This window comes from Balaenoptera musculus, chromosome X (genome assembly GCF_009873245.2).
Source record: "Balaenoptera musculus isolate JJ_BM4_2016_0621 chromosome X, mBalMus1.pri.v3, whole genome shotgun sequence".
NCBI classification, from domain to species: Eukaryota; Metazoa; Chordata; class Mammalia; order Artiodactyla; family Balaenopteridae; genus Balaenoptera; species Balaenoptera musculus.
The window spans coordinates 114,095,659-114,115,732 of NC_045806.1; the positions used below are offsets into that span (position 1 = coordinate 114,095,659).

The following is a 20,074-nucleotide window of genomic DNA, read 5'->3' on the forward strand; positions in this document are numbered from 1 at the left end:
TCATATTCCATTTTTACCTTGCTATATCATATGCTGCTTTAAACTCTTTCTGGGGACTTCCCTGGTGGCGCAGTGGTTAAGAATCCACCTGCTGGGCTTCCCTGGTGGCGCAGTGGTTGAGAGTCTGCCTGCTAATGCAGAGGACACGGGTTTGCGCCCTGGTCTGGGAGGATCCCACATGCCGTGGAGCAACTAGGCCCCTGAGCCACAACTACTGAGCCTGCGCGTCTGGAGCCTGTGCTCTGCAACAAGAGAGGCCGCGATAGTGAGAGGCCCGCGCACGACGATGAAGAGTGGCCCCCACTTGCCGCAACTAGAGAAAGTCCTCGCATAGAAACGAAGACCCAACATAGCAATCAATCAATCAATCAATCAATCAATCTTTAAAAAAAAAAAAAAACAACAACACAGAAATTATCTTAAAAAAAAAAAAAGAATCCACCTGCCAATGCAGGGGACATGGGTTCGAGCCCTGGTCCGGGAAGATCCCACATGCCACAGAGCAACTAAGCCCATGCGCCACAACTCCTGAGCCTGCACTCTAGAGGTCGCAAGCCACAACTACCAAGCCCGTGCGCCACAACTACTGAAGTCCATGTGCACAGAGCCCGTGCTCTGCAACAACAGAAGCCACTGCAATGAGAAGCCCACGCTCCACAACGAAGAGAAGCCCCCCGCTCGCTGCAACTGGAGACAGCCCACATGCAGCAACGAAGAACCAATGCAGCCAAATAAATAAATAAAATTAATTAATTAATTAATTTTAAAAAAACAACTCTTTCTGATGTATGGTGGAGTATAAATAACCAAATATTATCATCAGGACTTGATTTTTTTTCTTTTTAAAAACAATATTTTCTAGTTTTATATCTATTACATTCCTACCCTAAAAAATGCAAAATATAGAAAAGAAAAACCAACAGTTAACCCATCATCCAGAGCTAACCATCATCCAGAGTAACATTTTGAAGTACGTCTTCCCATTCTTTTTTTTTTTGCTATTAAAATAGATTTTTTCTTATTGGGGTATAGTTGTTTTACAATGTTGTGTTAGTTTCTACTGTACAGCGAAGTGAAGTAGAGTTCCCTGTGCTATACAGCGGGTTCTCATTAGTTATCTATTTTATACATATTAGTGTTCCCATTCTTTTTATACATGTGTTTGTGAACACACACACACAAACACACATAGATCTTTCTTACTTCACCTACAGCTTTGTAATCCTCCTATTACAACATTATTTCACAAACATTTTCCCATTTAATCTTAATTTCTAATCATTATTATATTTAAAATATCCCTTATGTTTATTTGGCACTTAACTGCTTTTAAGACATTTTATTTGATCTTTACAACTACCCTGTAAGGCAGAGATGATCTCGTTTTGTAGAGGAGGTCACTAGGGTGCAGGAAAGTGATGTCAGCTGTTTAAGGGCATGAATTTGGGAAATGGCAGAGCCAAGACTGAAGCCCTGGTGTGTCTTGACAAAAGCCTGTGCTCCTAACCAACAGGACGTCCAGAGATGAAGCTACTGAAGGGCCCGGTCAATGGCATGAGCAGTGGTTTCCCCCAGAGTTCAGAGGGATCATCAGTTTGATCTGGGATGGTCAGAGAAGACTTTACTGGGCAGAGGGTACTTGATGTGTCCCTGGAGGGGAGCTAGAATTCAAATAGGCAGAGAAGACAGTAGAGAGTTTTCTAGGCAGGGAAGATTCCAGAAGCACAGCTCTAGAAATGGCAATGCTCAAGGCAGGACTGTTCCTGTGACAGTGAACTGTCCAGCTGGGCCGGGCTGGGTAAAGTGGAAATAAAACAAAAAGGCAACAATGAGGGCCAAATCTGGCACTCCTCAATGCCCCAAAACTGGGGCATAACCAGGTTTGGAAAGCTTCATGCAACTTCAGGGTCTGCCTGGATCCACATGGTGGCTTCACAAGGCTTTACTGGGTAAATGTGAGCACTGCAGAGCGACCCAGCCTATTACTTGAGATTGCAAATGGCAGAGTCAGGAATTGAACCCAAGTATTGTACTGCCCAGCCTGGTGTTCCCCCCAGCACACCATGGTTTTGCACTCGTAGGCATATTCAAAATCGACAGTTACCAAATTCTTTCAGTTTTTTATTAGGCAAGTTTTCTACAATGTACCCTTAATGCTACTTAGAACTCGGTTGTTTTGTGCAATTATGACGTAAACCAGTTTTGATAAAAATGAAACGTTCTAGAGAAACCAGCAAGATGTGACCACCTTTTGAAAGCAATGCCAAAAGGAAGGGTAAACAGTAATGGAGAGCCCTCCAAGACAGAAGAGGAAAGGAAAGGCCACAGAAACTGGTCACTGTAACTGAAAAAAAATGTTAACTATGTGAAGTAGAACAGAGAAACATGAATTGAAAGAAAACAGTGGCTGCCATGGACATTCCTGGGTGGCTGAACAAGATGCAAAAAGAGCTGGTGCTTTGATAAGATCAATAAAATTGTTAACAAGGATTTACTGTAGGACTTCCCTGGTGGCGCAGTGGTTAAGAATCCGCCTGCCAATGCAGGGGACAAGGGTTTGAGCCCTGGTCCGAGAAGATCCCACATGCCACGGAGCAACTAAGCCAGTGTGCCACAACTACTGAGCCTGCGTGCTGCAACTACTGAAGGCTGCGCCTACAGCCCATGCTCTGCAACAAGAGACGCCACTGCAATGAGAAGCCCACACACCGCAAGGAAGAGTAGCCCCCGCTCGCCGCAACTAGAGAAAGCTTGCGTGCAGCAGCAACAAAGACCCAACACAGCCATAAATAAATAAACGAATAAAATATATATTAAAAAAAGGATTTACTGTATAGCACAGGGGACTATATTCAATATATTGTAATAACCTATAACAGAAAAGAATCGAAAAAAAAGAATATAGATATATACATATAACCAAATCACTTTGCTGTACACCTGAAACTAACACAATACTGTAAGTCAACTACACTTCAATAAAAAAATATTACAGCAAAAAAAATTTTAATAAAATAAAATTGTCAAACCTCTAGCAAGACTGACAGAGGAAAAAAGAGAGAAGACACAAATTACCAATAGGAGGAGTGAAGTAGGGGATATCATTACAGACTCTGGAGATGCCCAAAAGATAATAAACATGAACAACTTAAAACACATAAATTTGATAATTAGGTATGAAATGGAGCAATTCCTCAGAAAACCAAAACTACCACAGTTCACCCAATATTAAATACACCATTTGAATAGCCTTATAATTATTCTGGAAATTGAAGTTATAAATTTAAAACTGTGGAAAAAAGAAATCTCCAGGCCCATATGGTTTCAGTGGAGAGTTCTACCAAATGTTTAAGGAAGAAGCCATAGCAATTATTCCCAATCTCTTACAGAAAATAAAGAGAAGGGATCACTTTCCAATTCATTTTATAAAGTCACTATTAATTACACTGACACCAAAACCAGACAAGACAGTACAAAAAAGAAAACCGCAGACCCATACCCCTCATGAATTTCGATGCAAAAAACGTTAACAAAGAATTAGCAAATAGAATTCAGTGATATTTTAAAAGAATTGTATACCATAGAATTCATCTCATGGATGTTGGTTAAACATTCAAAAATCAATCAGTGAAACCCATGGTACTAATAGTCTAAAAAGAAAAATCACATGATAATAGCAATCGATGCAGCAAAAGCACAGGACAAAATTCAACACCCATTCAAGAAAAAAAAAAACTTCCAGAAAAAAAAAGGAATAAAGAGGAACTTCTCCAACTCAATAAAGAGCATCTACGAAAACCCTAAAGCTAGCATCTTAACTAGCAGTGAAAGACCTAAGGCTGAATACTTTCCCCCTAAGATCAGGAACAAGACAAGGATGCCTGCTCTCACCACTCTCACTCAGCGTAGTGCTAGAAGGTCTGGCTGTCCCTGCAGTCTTGGTGTAGGATGGGGAATCAATACCAAGAGAAGAAGAAAGTCAGATTTGGAAGGACAACCTTGGAAAGTCTTCAAAAATGTAGTCCTTGCAAACAACTGGCCCCATGAAAAAAATTCAAGGGGTGGATGCAAAGAGAAAAACACCAGCACTAGCTTTCAGTGACAGTTTCTTGCCTCTTGTACCTCCTTTGCCCTCCACCACTGCCTACTCCCGCCACGTGCAGTCCTAGCTGAAACCCACCCTCGGCAACACGCAGAGAAGGAATAAGAATGTGGACGTTCAGAGGAGACAAGTCCAGTCCCTAGGGGTGGTTCAAAGTGATGGGAGGGGAGCAAAATTTGCCACCCCAAAATGTCTCTTTGGCATGTGGATTATTTCGAGCTGAAAACAATCAAGGCTCTAAAGACTCAGGAAGTCTTTCTTTTCACTACCCCCTTAGCTGCCTAGAGAATTTAGGTAGAGGGCCTGTTCCTGGAACAGAGCTATCAGCAGAGACATATGCAAAGAACGTGTGCTGGATGTGAGGGGGAAACTCTCAGAGATCAGAGTCCACTCTGTGTCCCGCTGTCTCTGTCTGGCCCGGTAAATGTTTATTTACCAAACATTTGCTTTTCCATCTCTATGTCAATTGCCTTCCCGCCCCTTTGAAGTCCCAAACCCCTACCCCCAACATCCTCTTTTGTCTTTAGCTGAAGTTGGTATTTAAGGTGAGGGTTTCACCATTTTGGCGACTTATTCAGTTCTCCAGGGTCTCTCCCATGTATACATGTTATTAAACTTGGATTTCCTCCTGTTAATATCTCATATTGGCTTAGTTCTCAGACCAGACAGAAGAACCAAGAAGGGTTAGAGGAAAATTTCTTCCTCCCCGATATGACCTAACATGAAAACATAAACCTTTTACATGGTGTTTCTAAAGCCATTAAAAAACTGGTCAATTCAATTCAATCAGTGGAAAAAAAAATCAGTCAATGTAGTGAAGAATTCAAATGGGTTATTTAGCATAACTCAAACAACAACAGTGTCACACAGGTATAGCCATAAGAAACCTTCCTAGGGCATTATGCTAAGTGAAATAAGTCAGACAGAGAAAGACAAATACTGTATGATATGACTTATATGTGGAATCTAAAAAATATAACAAACTAGTGAATATAACAAAAAAGAAGCAGACTCACAAGTATAGAGGACTAGTGGTTACAGTGGTTACCAGTGAGGAGAGGGGGTGGAGGGGCAAGATAGGAGTAGGGGATTAAAAGGTACAAACTATTAGGTATAAAATAAGCTACAAGGATATATTGTACAACATGAGGAATACAGCGAATATTTTATAACTATAAATGGAGTATAACCTTTAAAAATTGTGGATCACTATATTGTACACCTGTACAATATAGGTGTATAGGTATATAATATTATACATCAACTATATATTATATGATATAATTATAGGTATAATAATATTATATATATTATTAATATAATAATATTAACAATATGTTATTAATATATTATACCTATCATTATAATACTATATAGTAATATAATATTATACATCAACTATATAATATATAATATTATACATCAACTTATATAATATATACAACTATACTTCAATAAAAAAATGTTACAAATGTCCAAAAAAAAAGAGAAACCCTCCTAATTTTTTCTTTTTTTTTTTTTTTGGCTGCGTTGGGTCTTCATTGCTGCATGCAGGCTTTTTCTAATTGTGGCGAGCAGGGGTTTGGGGCTACTCTTCGTTGCGGTGTGCGGGCTTATTGTGGTGGCCTCTCCCGTTGCGGAGCACAGGCTCTAGGTGCGCAGGCCTCAGCAGCTGTGGCACGTGGGCTCAGTAGTTGTGGCACACGGGCTTAGTTGCTCCACGGCATGAGAGATCTTCCGGGACCAGGGCTCAAACCCATGTCCCCTGCATTGGCAGGCGGATTCTCAACTACTGTGCCACCAGGGAAGCCCAACCCTCCTAACTCTGATGTAAAGATCCCTTTCCCATTAACTCTCGATTCGTTCCCCTCCCTTGCTGAGGTACAGATTCCTATGCCTGTTGGTGGTGACAGGTCAAAAAGAAATCTAGTGATAACTAGCTTTCTCTGGACATGAAGCATCTATGTGATACACCCAGAGGATTAAAACAGGAAGTCTAAATATAAAGCCCAATCCTAGTTTTGGATTTTAATAAGTAGGAAGAGTCATTTCTTAATCTGCCTTAGTACAAATTTAATTAGCCATCTACCTAATCCCCTCACTTGACATCTATATTTACCTGAGAAGAAGAAGTTTTAGAAGGATTTAATGATCCCTTAACTGAATCAGTTGCAGAAAACAGAACTTGCTTTAAATATCTGATCCAATCATACTTGCCTCAATATTTTCTTGGCATGGACATTTTGCCAGGAAAATTTTAATGCAAAGTCCTGACAAAACATGTAGCCTCTCTCGGTAACAAAGACACAAATAAAAAAAGAGATATAGGGACTTCCCTGGTGGCGCAGTGGTTAAGAATCTGCCTGCCAATGCAGGGGACACAGGTTTGAACCCTGGTTCGAGAAGATCCCACATGCCGCGGAGTCCCTAAGCCCATACGCCACAACTACTGAGCCTGTGCTCTAGAGACCGTGAGCCACAACTACTGAGCCTGCGTGCCACAACTACTGAAGCCCGTGCACCTAGAGCCTGTGCTCCACAACAAGAGAAGCCACCGCAATGAGAAGCCTGCGCACCGCAACAAAGAGTAGCCCCTGCTCACTGCAACTAGAGAAAGCCCGTATGCAGCAACGAAGACCCAACACAGCCAAAAATATTAATTAATTAAATTTTTTTAAAAAGAGAGATATAATTTACTACCTTACGGATGTAGTGGCAGACATGACTTTGATGTATAAACAAGTTAATTTACAAGTTACCACTGATTTTGAAGAAAAGGACTGAAAATTGGATAAATGGCTAATTTTCTTATTTATAATGTATCTGACTCAAATGAAATAAAGGAGCAAGGGCCCTTAATATATCTTCTGTAGTTTATATAATGACTAAGTTATTCATACAGGTATTTTTCATGAAGATCCTTGAAAAAATATTTTTAGTCAAAATAGGGTTTTTCTCATGTAACAAGAAATTGACTGGTAACAAGGGCTTCCTAATGTCACCAGTGTCCAGGTTCCATCATCCTTGGTGAGAGGCTTTTATCATCATGGTCACAAAAACCTACTCTATCTTCAGCCTTAAGCTCATGTTGAAAGGTTTGTGTGTGTGTGTGTGTGTGTGTGTGTGTGTGTGTGTGTGTGTGTGTGTGTGTGTGTGTGTGTGTGTGTGTGTGTGTGTAAAACATTATACTCAAATATTCTATTTCTTAACTTTCTACACTATTACACTGGTGGCTCTGTAGGTCCTCAGAAATCAACCTCCTCCTGAAGAGAGGAAGAAGCTGTCCCCAGGGCTTCGGCCATAATTATCTCTAGACAAAAGTTACAGTAGAATCTAAAATGCAAAAGGCCACTCCCCAAGGGCAAACTTCCAGAGCATGAAATGCTCTTGTCAAGGGAAGAAAACACTGCACAGCTCTCCATGGCACAGCCATCTGCAGGGTTAAGGGCTGTCTGGGGCTAGGGTTGCTTCATTTGGTTTCTAAGACAATCCTAAAGAACCTGTAGTATCAGCCTGAATGGTACCCCAGGCTACCATGAACAAGTATGTCAGAATTCCTGACTACTTGAGTGACCTCAGTGTTACACATCTGCCCCAATAGTAAGCAGATGGTTCCATGCCTGATTCAACTTCATAAAGGACCCAGAAGTTGTATGGCAGAGGGGTTTAAAACTGCAAATTGAAGGTTTCGTTTCTTTGAGCTAGGCATTTAACTTAGAAATCATTTTTTTTTAACTCTTTAAAAATAAATTTTCTTTCCTGAGCTTACATAGCAGTATGGACTTCGTGGAAGGAAATTCCAAAGTTGACAAGTATTTTCTAGACCAAGCATAAAACAGCACAACATTCAATTTATATTGTCCTTCAGCAGCATCCTAGGTAGGTTTTGGCCTGCTTACTGTTTTGTGGAGGCAAGACTTGGGTGGGAAAGAATTCAAGTCAGCAAAGACCTGACACCTACTTTCCCAGCGAGACCTTTACATTACACCTAGCTCATCTCTTCCACGGTCCCCTAAACTCGCTCTGCTCACCTACCACAGCTCCTTCATGGTTTTTGATCTCCCCAACCAATCACTACAACTTAGATTGTCCTTCTGGGCCTATCCACACAGTCTCCGTGTCTTTGAGGGTTCAGCTCAAGCCCTATCTCCTCCAGGAAGCCTCTCCCGACCTCTCCAGCCACAGTGTTCTCTGTCCACTGATGATCTGCTATGTATTTGAAGCTTCATCAGCCACCACTTCATACTGTCCATTGTCGGTTTCGTCTGCAGCTCTTCGCGCGCACACACACACACACACACCCTTCTCCTATCTTCTCTATTAATGGAGTTCAGCATGTATGTCTAAAGCACTGCATTAGGCGCTATGGAGATAGGAAGGTATACAAAGATGAATAATTTCCCTTTGACCTACATGTCAGGATGAGTTAGGCACCCCTCTTCTACTCACCACTCTCCAGAGTACCCTGTATTTGGAAGTTATCATTCAATATGCTAATGAGATCTTCCCCTCACTAGACTATGAACACCATGAGGGCAAGAGGCATGCCTTAGGTTTCTGTGCCTGACCGGTGCCCAGGTCGGAGACCGACATCCTAGTCCTCTGCTGGCTGGCTAGGTGGATGACATCACATGCCCTTAAGGAGCTCACCATCAAGCTGGACCCCTAGACTTGGCGTTATGCTCACCTCTTCCCTTTTCCTCATAGCTGATTATCAGCCAGTTTTCTTGATTCTATTTTCACAATATCTACTGCATCCATCCACTTTCTCTTCCTCTCCACTGTCGCCAAAGTCACCCACGCCACTATCTGGATTGCTGGGACCTCAGCAGTAGTCTTAACTGGTTTCCCCACATCCTCATTGGTTATCCCCACCACTTCCCTGCCATCCAGCCCCAACACCACCACTAGAAAGATCTCCCTAAACCACATGCAATCCCCTGCTTACAGCTTGTCATTGATACCATTCTTAATGTAGCTCCAGCTCAAGGCCCCACCCCTTCTCTTCACTCACCAGACCCTCAGCCCAAATCCTCCTACCACCCACTCCATGCTTCCCTACTTCCCAGCTTTAACTTACTGACTCCTTCTAACCTTCTGCCCATCATAAGCCTCTTTTCATCATTCAAGACCCAAATCAAGTGCTTTTTTCCTCTGAGGTTATTGTTAATCACATCGTTTCTTTACTCCTCCAACAGCTTCGTACGTAGAGCTTTGTCTGTGTGACTCTGTCCTATCCTGTCACGGTTGGCTGTGTACATACCTATCTTGACTACTAGACTGTAAGTTCCTTGGGGGCAGGGTCCATGAGGACAGATTTTTATAGCCCCCTCCCCACCAAGTACCCAGGAGATGCTCAATGAACAAGCTAAACAGAATTGAATGACCTTTTGATCCCTGGTCCGGGAAGATCCCACATGCCTCAGTGCCGCTAAGCCCGTGCGCCACAACTACTGAGCCTGCACTCTAGAGCCTGCGAGCCACAACTACTGACCTGCATGTCACAACTACTGAAGCCCACATGCCTAGAGCCCATGCTCTGCAACGAAGAGTAGCCCCCACTCGCCGCAACAAGAGAAAGCCCGCGCATAGCAACGAAGACCCAATGCAGCAGAAAATAAATAAATAAATAAATTTATTTTAAAAAAAAAAGAATTGAATGACCTGCCCCACAATATTCATTGATTTTACAAATATTTACTGAGCCCAACAACACAGAAAAAACATCTCTGCCCTTGTGGTACTTACATTCTAATGGTCGGATACAGATGGTAAATGAAATAAATAAGTAAATGTACACTATGTTAGATAGAAAGAAATGGTAAACAAAAACCTACAAAAGGGAAGGAGGATAGGGGCAATGGGAATAGGGTTCAGTTTTCTCCTGGGTGACCGGGGAAGGTGCTACCATGAAGCCAACGAGTGAGCAAAGACCTGAAGTAGGTAAGGGAACCAGCCGTGCTGATATCTGGGGAGAGCGTTCCAGGTGGAGGGACAGCAGGTGAGGCAGGAGCCTGTCTGAAACAGGCAACCAGGAGGCCAGCGTGGTTGAAGTGGGATGAGTGAGGGGGAGAGAGGTCAAAGAGAAGGCCAGAGGGGCCACCAGAGGCCAAATCCTGGAGGGCCTTGTAGGCTATTGGGAATGACCTTGACCTTTACTCTTTTTGAGATGGGGAGCCATTATATTACTCAAGTTACACTTTGAAAGGATCATTCTGGATCTACTGAGTTTAAATTAGATTACAGGGGTGGCAAGGACAGGAGCAGGGATGCCAGTTAGGAAGCTACTGCAATAAACTAGGTGAGAGATGGTCCATATTCTTCCAGTCTGAGGCCTTCCCTGACGAGCAGGCTTCCTGGCCCCAGCTAGCCAGACCTATCCTTGACAGTTGCATAGGATGCTTCTAAGGGTTAGGTTCCCTAGGTGCTCAAACCAGAGCCAGAAAGCTGCCAGGTGAGTTCTTAAGTGAGTTGTAAACCAAAGAGAGTATAGGTAAAGCTCTAAGGGAAGGGGCCAAAGACCAGGACAAACAGCTCAGGGCAGTCGGTCCACAAGGCAGGGGCCAGACTATACGCTACAAGGCTACAAGGCATCTCAATAAGGGACACTATAAGGAGTGCGTGCTGTCTGTCTGCCCCCCACAACCCCTCAAACAATGCTTGGGACTCCCAGGCCAGGAAGCAAGAGCTGTTCCTTTTAGTTTTACAGATGGAGCCAAGTTAGAGTGAATCTGTAAAATTATTTAGAGATCCTAACAACGAGATTACAGCAATTGAAAGATGCAGCAAGGGGTAAAAATTGGCTATGAAAATCATCAAAACCAAGGAAATTTCAAGCACAGCCTGTGAAAATACTTCAGGGCTCAACAGAAACGTCTCGGTTCCCAGTAATATTGCATTAGCCAAAAAGTTCGTTCAGGTTTTTCGTAACAGCCTAACGGAAAAACCCGAACGAACTTTTTGGCCAAGTGAATTAAAAACTGCTAAGACATCTACACATACATATATAATTACAAATCTGTTACTAAACACTTATTCCATTAAAGGAAATGCCCCACCTTCACCCAACACACAACACAGAAAAGCGTGAAACTAAATTTTATCTCAAATGCTTTAGGGATAAGCTCCTCACAGTGGTTATCTGGAGGAGGAGGTGAAGGAGAGGGGAATTTTTATTATCTACATTATCTATTTCTATAAGTTTTAACTTATTTACAGTAAGCCTATAATTTTATTAAATAATAGTATCAATTTTGAGGCATTAAAAAAAGCAATAAAGGGACTTCCCTGGTGGCGCAGTGGTTAAGAATCTGCCTGCCAATGCAGGAGACATGGGTTCGATCCCTGGTCCGGGAAGATCTCACATGCCGCAGAGCAACTAAGTCCGTGCGCCACAACTACTGAGCCTGCGCTCTAGAGCCCGCGAGCCACAACTACTGAGCCCACATGCCACAACTACTGAAGCCCGCGCGCCTAGAGCCCGTGCTCTGCAACAAGAGAAGCCCCCTCAACAAAGAGTAGCCCCCCCTCGTCGCAACTAGAGAAAGCCCGCACACAGCAAGAAAGACCCAACGCAGCCAAAAATGAATAAAAATAAATAAATAAATAAATAAATAAATAAATAAATAAATTTATTTTTTAAAGAAAGCAATAAAGACATTAACCAAAGGAAAAAATATACTGAGGCGCTAACTACTTAAAAGGAGCCCTTGGGTAAATAGCTTTGAAGAGTGAAGAGGTTTAATAATGTGAATAACTGAACCTTATTTTATCTGTATCATGACATTTTCATAATGCTAGGGATTGTTTTTTAAATATAGGCAGGACCTAGTTTCTTCTTTTTTTTTAATTAATTAATTTATTTTATTTATTTATTTTTGGCTGTGGTGGGTCTTCGTTGCTGCACGCAGGCTTTCTCTAGTTGTGGCGAGCGGGGGCTACTCTTCATTGCGGTGCACGGGCTTCTCATTGCGGTGGCTTCTCTTGTTGCGGAGCATGGGCTCTAGGCACGCGGGCTTCCATAGTTGTGGCTCGTGGGCTCTAGAGCACAGGCTCAGTAGTTGTGGCGCACGGGCTTAGTTGCTCCGCGGCATGTGGGATCTTCCCGGACCAGGGCTTGAACCCATGTCCCCTGCATCGGCAGGTGGACTCTTAACCACTGCGCCACCAGGGAAGCCCAGGATCTAGTTTCTTAAATAATAAAAGGCAAGTACGTTACCCAAGAAAGTTCTAGAAAGATTACTGATGAGTGATTAGATTGCATTCTCTGGGTATCATTAATGAGTTAAGGGCAATCTTTTTCAGAATCAAAGTGGCCAGACAGCTTCCTGCAGTCCTATGATTATTATTTCTCCTACACATCTCTGAGACATTTAGAGTTAGGTCTGCTCAAAGAGCTTAGGGCTAAAAAAGGAAGTTAGCACATGGCCTCTCTTATTGTTGTATTCTGCCATGGTGATTCTTAGAGTAGCGGGAAGGGCTTTGTACTATATTACACGGGCTAGAATTAGTAGACAGAAGGGGACATAGTTAAGGTGGAACAGTTGTCTGAGCTTTGAATTCTTTTGCTTTTTTAGGTTTTGCTGCCTTGATGTAGTCTAAGTACAACTTGGTTTCAAGATATCTAATCATAGATTTTTTTCCCAGTTCTGTTCTCGTCTTATTTTTGACATACACATACAAGTACAAACAATTCTGTTAACCGATGAAAACTACAAGATTTTTGGTCCGAAGACCAAGAAAGTACAAGAGTCGCAGTCAAAAAAGCTTTGAAAAGATTGACTTACCACTGGATTTAATTTCTCGGACATAATTACTAGGGAACCAGCCTGTTCTCCCATTTAATGTGCCTTCCCACCAGCCTCCTTCTTCAACTCTAGTGACATAAATGATGTCCCCTTTACAGACAGACAGCTCATCTTCATTAGTCTGCTTAAAGTTGAATCTCGCCTTTACTATCAGTTGGTGACTTCCATTTTCCGTCATCTCCTGGAGAAACAAAAGTCACACCAGATTAGGCGCTCATCTCAATGAGGCAGGGGCAGATATTCTATGAATTTAGGCAAATAAAGTAGGGTGACCAAGGATAAAACCCCAGGTCCATCTCAGTCTTGAGTTTTTAACTTAGGAATGGGCCTAACATGGGTAGGCCTTGGGGGAATGAGGGGAAGGGGATTAATAAAGCCCTCAAAGTTGTAGGCAAACTTTTGCATTTGTGAGAATGTGTATTTTGGAGGGGGTCATAGCTTTTATTTCCTTCTCCCCCACCAATTATCTAAAGATACTTCTTTTTTTTTTTTTTGGCCACGCCGCTCGGCTTGCAGGGATCTTAGTTCCCCGACCAGGGATCGAACCCAGGCCCCTTGCAGTGGAAGCTCAGAGTCCTAACCACTGGATTGCCAGGGAAGTCCCAAAAGATACTTATTTAAATGAGCCAGGAAACAAAGTAGAGTCATAAACTATCCCACTCTGCCTCTACCCAACACCCGAAGTCTTACATAATTATGTGACCAAGATTAGGTACTAACCTCCTCTCATAAAATCTGCCTCCCCCTTCCAATTACTAAGAATATCTTAAATTGTCTAAGACTTAGTCATATGCAAAGATCAAATATCCCACAGTTACCTAAGTCTGGAGTTCTTAACCTGTCACATGTCCCTTTGAGAAGCTGATAGCACAATAAGCCTTGACCCAAAACACAGACCAGTTAAGTTCACATACAGGAGATTTTGCATACAATTTGAGAGGGCCCAAGGGGTATGGAACCATAAAGTGTTCATCAGCTTCTGAAAGAGATCTGCAATCTCAAAAGATTAAGTGCTTTGGAAGTAATTAAAGTACTTTGGAAGTAATAGCTCATGATGGCTTAAAGCAAGTGGGTGGATTTTGACAAGGAATAAAGGTCTCAAAAGAGCAGAAGCTAGGGCGCTCCCTCCCAAATGAAAGCTCCCATTAAGACCAAATGCAAAGATAACCGAGCTATCCCAATATAGGAGCTCGTCCTGGGCTCAATAGGAATGCAAAGAGAAAAAGGAAATGACAGTGGCAATGATGAGAGCAAGTAATATACATTGATTGCCTTCTATATGCCAGGCACTATTTAGTTCTCCTAATAAGCCGGGGCGGGGTGGAGGGGAGAGGGGAAATAACAGCAAACTTCCCTCCGGAAGTCGCCCTAATGACTGACATTTGAATTAGCATTCTCAGTTGCTCAGTTCCAGAAAGGGACAGGACTTTGGGGCTTCAACCCCAATTTTCAGACTCTCTGCCCCACATGCCTTTGATTTGTGCCCATGGGCCAGCCTGAATTGGGGCGAGGTTCCAAATTCGTTTTCTCACAACGCCCCAAACAACAGGATGGCTATGTCACCACCTATGGAGATGTAACCGAGATAGCAATCGAAGTTTACAAATTTTAAAACAGGCAGGGGGAATTGGGGACCAGACTTACCACTGGCTTTGACTGCCTTTGCAGCCCTGGAGCTGTGCTAGAAACTGCTCCCTGTGGGTTTGTCTGAGAACTATTAGCAGCGCTAAGAGAAGAGGAACGTCCACATGGCCTTTCTGAGAGCTGATCTGTGAAAAGAGGAAAAGGCACCGTAAAGAGAACCCCTTGTGTCAGAAAAACATCTACAGCTTAATATTATCTTTCACGGGACATTATCAAAGGCACCCTGATCATAATTCTAACTGTTTTATGATGAACATGCCGAGCTTATTTCATTCCCACCCCCTCCCTTTTTGGTGGCCAACTTCTTTTTCTTAACCTTACTGGCCATTGCTCTCCAGTAGAATGAAAAACAGCGACAGAACCACATTTTCTCTTAACCCATTTCCCTACAACTCTTCCCTCCTGAACCCGTTGCAACAGTATGCCCTGTTAGCCCAGGCAGAACTATATTGGGTACCAAACAGCTGTTTGTGGCTCTTATTACTCTGAAATATTTCAAATTTCTCGCTTTGTTTTTTGGCCTATAACTGAGTGGTTCTTTTCTTCCTCACATGGAACAGTCTGTGTGGCACATATAATGTAAAATCCCTCTTATGCCTGGGGGAAGGGGTGGGGAGAATGAGAATGAGAGAGAAAGTGTGTTTGAGAAAGATGCAATCTTGATACTGGAATTATTTCTTTAAAAAAATCAAACTCAAGAGTCTTCTCTTGCTTGAAACCTTGTGAAATTCGATTAGCCCAGCGCCGAGCTGGGTGTTTTCAGTATGCCGAGAGCCCGAGAGCCGTGCTCAAGGCAGCAGCTGGCTTACCTGACAAATTCAAATGAGGGTTCTTTTCCTCTCCATTTATTTTTAAAAGATATAAACTGCAGAAGTCTAAAGCCCAAACATTCCCGAGGCGACAAGCTCAGTATCCAAGTAATTTCCTTGATGCTGTGGGTTTTAACTTTCACCTCCTTGTATTTTATAAATATCTATGGCAAGGGAAGAGACTGTAAAACTTGCTAGGAGAGTTTGGCAAAGGAACATATAATTTGTATGGCATAATGTTCGAATTATACGATCCTCCCTGCCCAGAACTGGATAGTTGTCATGTGTGTTAAATATAGTTACTTGAATTAGCTGTACTTTCTGCTATACGCCTTGCAATAGCTCCAAAGCATTTTCTTCCAGAGAGCAAAAGAACAACTTCAGAGAAGTATTTTTACATTTATTGCTATTATATACAGCTCTTTTGACTAAAACTATAATTACTCGATAGCTTCCTAGATGCTCCAGCCTATTTGGCACTTGATTATATTGTCTGTTCTTGTTCTCTCATTGTTCCACGTGGGTAAGTTGAGTCTCCCTAAATAGACGGTAATTTTCTCCAGGGCAGGGACCAAGTCTTACACTTCCTTTGTAGCACCTGGCAGTGCTGGGCACACAGCCTGTTGACTCTCCAACGGTTTGAGCATCAGGACCCGTGATGGAGCATCAGGGCTCTGGAGTCGGTCAGATGTGGGTCTGAATCCCAGGTCTGCTGCTTACTTTCTAGTTGGGCCACTGTGGGCCTGACTCTCCTTATCTGTAATACGGACCTAATACTAACACCTACTCCCAGGCTTGTTTCAAAGATTGAATGAGACCACCGATGGCTCTTAGGACAGCCGAGACCCATGGTAAGGGCTCAACACATTTTAACTATGGTTATTCCTGCCCAGCTGTAGGTAAGATACTATATCACGGAAGGAATGAAGTTATACTTTAAGGTTGTCATCATTTGCTTCGCATTTACTAGGATTTATATTTCGTTCCGCCAACGTGATGGATACTAAACATTTAAATAAATGATGTTCTTTTCACTCACTATGAACCTGAGGTTTCATTTCCAGTGCAAGGTTACTGAAGGGTTCCTTAACATGGTCAAAGACATACAGAAAACTATGAGAAAAAATATGTCTCTGGCAGGCAAAGGGAAGTAACGGCTGCATTTTGTAAACTTTATGAAAAAGGGAACTGATCTTTTTTCCTTTTTATTTTCTGTCTTGTTATACTCCGTTGCCTATTCAATAGCGTTGAAAGAAATTGTTTCTTGGTTCTTATTCTATTAAGGGCATTAGAATAACCTCTGTGACAGTTATGTTTAAATCCTAAACTATGACAGATTAAAGTATCTGGCACCCATCAGTGTTTCTTTAGGGGGAGGAGAGAAGTCTGCCCCAATCACACAATCCTGGCCATAGATAGTTGGCTCCTAAGGTAATCAGAGACATGTGAACCCAAATGTGTCACCCAGAACCCATCTGTCCCAAGCCCTACTTACCTTCTGTTGCTTTGTTGACAGCTAAAAGAGTGCTCAGAACCTTGGAGAAATTGACCCCTGCATGAAGGTCATCAGGATCAAATACCTATGAGAAAGGAAATTGAAACTGTTAAGACACTGTAAGTATTCAACTCAACAAACCAAACTATCAGAAGGCCACTTCCTCTAGCTCTCAGGAGAAAAAAAAATGTAAAAGCCAAGACCCAAACCTCTGTATACCTTTGGGGAGAAATGAAAGCAGCAGCTGAGCCGCCTAATGACATGTGGCGGGCCATCAGTGAGTCAGAGAGAAGCAGTAATGGGAAATGAGAGCCACGCCGAGTCCAGGGCCCACTAGGAAATGCACAGACCTGCTCTTCTGACCTGAGCCCATCAATACTCTCAGCCCAGTTACTGGAAACTCTGTGCTGGGTTACAGTCAATGCCCATCACCTACAGAAGGAGGGGAAGCCTTTGCGACACGCTTTCCTCTGTACAGTTTATTCACTGTTCTCAGCCAGGGCACTGTCTTCAGGGCCTTCCTCTCTGCTGCCCATCCCCCCCAAGGCCACCCACTGGGTCCCAACTCCATGTCGCCCAACTTTCTGCCCAGGCCTGCCTCTTGCTCCCAGCCTCAATGCCCGTTTTCTGCCCCTTGACCTTGCCCCTCTCAGCTCATCTTCATGGATTTGACCCTTGGGTGGCCTGAGCCTATAGGTTCTTCCTGGCCTTAGGTGACTTTTCCAGATACGACCTCTGACCTTCCTGGTATTACTCAACTGCCAGCAGCAAAACGTTAAAGAAATACAATATTTCACTTGGCCTGTCACAACCATCACTCTGATATCCCACTGTCCCTAGGGAAGATACCAAGCAGTTGTTATTTGAAAGACAATTGTAAATTTAAAAATGTATTCAGGGCTTCCCTGGTGGCGCAGTGGTTAAGAATCCGCCTGCCAATGCAGGGGACACGGGTTCGAGCCCTGGTCCGGGAAGATCCCACATGTCGCGGAACAACTAAGCCCATGCGCCACAACTACTGAGCCTGCACTCTAGAGCCCGCGAGCCACAATGACTGAGCCCACGTGCCACAACTACTGAAGCCCCCGTGCCTAGAGCCCATGCTCCCAACAAGAGAAGCCACCACAATGCGAAGCCTGCACACCGCAATGAGAGTAGCCCCCGCTCACCAAACCAGAGAAAAGCCCTCATGCAGCAATGAAGACCCAACGCAGCCAAAAATAAAATAAATAAAATAAAAATAAATAAATTAAAAAAATAAAATAAATGTTTAAAAAATTAAAATAAAATGTATTCAATATCTTGTAATAACCTATAATGGAAAAGACTCTGAAAAAGAATAGATATATAGATATATAACTGAATCACTTTGCTGTACACCTGAAACACTGTAAATCAACTATACTTCAGTAAAAAAAATTAAAATTTTTAAAAATATAAAAATTAAAATGTATTCAATGTTTTAAAATGTATGGAGGTGCCTTCTAGTCTCATAAACGTGTATTTGAAACGAGAAGTATGCTCAAGCACACCTATTAATCTGCCAGCCAATGATGCCAATCTATATGTATCTATAGGTAACCAGATGCCCACCTTCTGGACGGAAATACACCTTCAAAAAACATTTCATTCCAGGATGTCTAGAAGTTTGCATCCTTTTTTCCCCCCAATGTGGTGATGGGAATAAAATGTACCTTTGCACATGGGACATGGTTGGTAATGAGCCTAAGATTTTGAAGGATCTGTCTTCCCATCAGGTAGAGACATTTGTTCCATTTCTAATCCTCATGTTTTCTGGGAGCCGCGTCAAGACCCAATTTTATCTTCTTGGTGTACATATTCTAGAAGACCTAAAATCTGTCTCTCGAATGAAAATATAGAGTATCTATTTTTTTTCAAATTTAGGGGGGGCATCAGTATAAACAATATATGCAAATGTGTGCCCCTTCTGAGACTTACAACTCTTTTTTTTTTAATAAATTTATTTATTTATTTATTTTTGGCTGTGTTGGGTCTTTGTTGCCGCACGAGGGCTTTCTCTATTTGCGGCGAGCCGGGGTTGTTCTTGGTTGCGGTGCGCGGGCTTCTCATTGCGGTGGCTTCTCTTGTTGCGGAGCACGGGCTCTAGGCATGCACGGGCTTCAGTAGTTGTGGCACACGGGCTTCAGTAGTTGTGGCTCGCAGGCTCTAGAGTGCAGGCTCAGTAGTTGTGGCGCACGGGCTTAGTTGTTCCACGGCATGTGGGATCTTCCCGGACCAGGGCTCGAACCCGTGTCCCCTGCATTGGCAGGCGGATTCTTAACCACTGCGCCACCAGGGAAGTCCCCACACTCTTTATTCATTTAATCAATGAATGCTTTGCATTCAAACTTAAAATGACTGAAGAGCCCAATCACATCTAAAAATAAAACACTAATACACTTCTAGCAAAGGGGCAATGTCGATATTACTAAAGAGTTAAATGACACTACAATCCAAATATGTTCCTGAATGCTACAATCTAAAATGCAAACGTTGGACTTCCCTGGTGTTCAGTTGTATTGGTACTTGGCTGAATTTGAGAACAAATAAACTGATCAGAAAATGAAACGTGCATCAACAAGAGGCACTGTGTCTGCTTGAGGGAAGTTGCCTGCACTATACACAGTTCCCTTTTTAGAAAACCTCAATACACTAGAATTTACCCACAGATGCTGTTCTGAAGCACTTGGAACTACCTACGAAGAAGTTGGAAGAGGCCTCTCGGGACTAGCAGAGAAGGCAATGCCTGAGGGTTATGATTTCCGAGCAGATGGAAGGTTAGATAGAACCATGAACGCCCTCTACGGCACTGCACCCTCACAAGCCTCACATGGAACGGTACCGAACAGTCCACCCCAGACCTTTCTTCCATGCACTTGAGATTGGTCACCTACTAAAATGGAAATATTATTTGGAGGGAGTGCAATACTTTCAGCTGTTATCAGTCTTTTACATCTTAGTGGAAACGAGAGGTGTGAGACCAAGTTTAGAGACGATGATGTGGAGAAAAACTAAGGGCACTGGCGCCCAACTGGGAAAAAGCAAGGGAGATTCCCCCAGCATGGAGAGGGTGCGGGGAGAGCAAAGAGAAGTAGATTCCAATACAAGCCACCTGCCTAGGCCTAATCCCAATCATTTATACGTGCAAAATTGAGAACCAATTCCCCTTTTCTATCTGCAAAGCAGTGGGATGGTT

At 42.9% G+C, this 20,074-nt stretch overlaps 1 protein-coding gene across 5 annotated transcripts in view; it reads right to left on the minus strand.

The window, feature by feature from the left end:
- The window catches only part of ARHGEF6 (Rac/Cdc42 guanine nucleotide exchange factor 6), a 103,755-nt gene that overhangs the window by 57,768 nt on the left and 25,913 nt on the right, over positions 1-20,074 (minus strand). For all 5 annotated transcript variants that reach the window (XM_036840031.1, XM_036840030.1, XM_036840029.1 and 2 more), the window contains 3 exons: positions 16,858-16,942; positions 14,554-14,678; positions 12,889-13,090 (listed from right to left, as the gene is read on the minus strand). In XM_036840031.1, the coding sequence (XP_036695926.1) occupies positions 12,889-13,090; positions 14,554-14,678; positions 16,858-16,942 (412 nt within the window). The remainder of the gene's footprint in view (positions 1-12,888; positions 13,091-14,553; positions 14,679-16,857; positions 16,943-20,074) is intronic.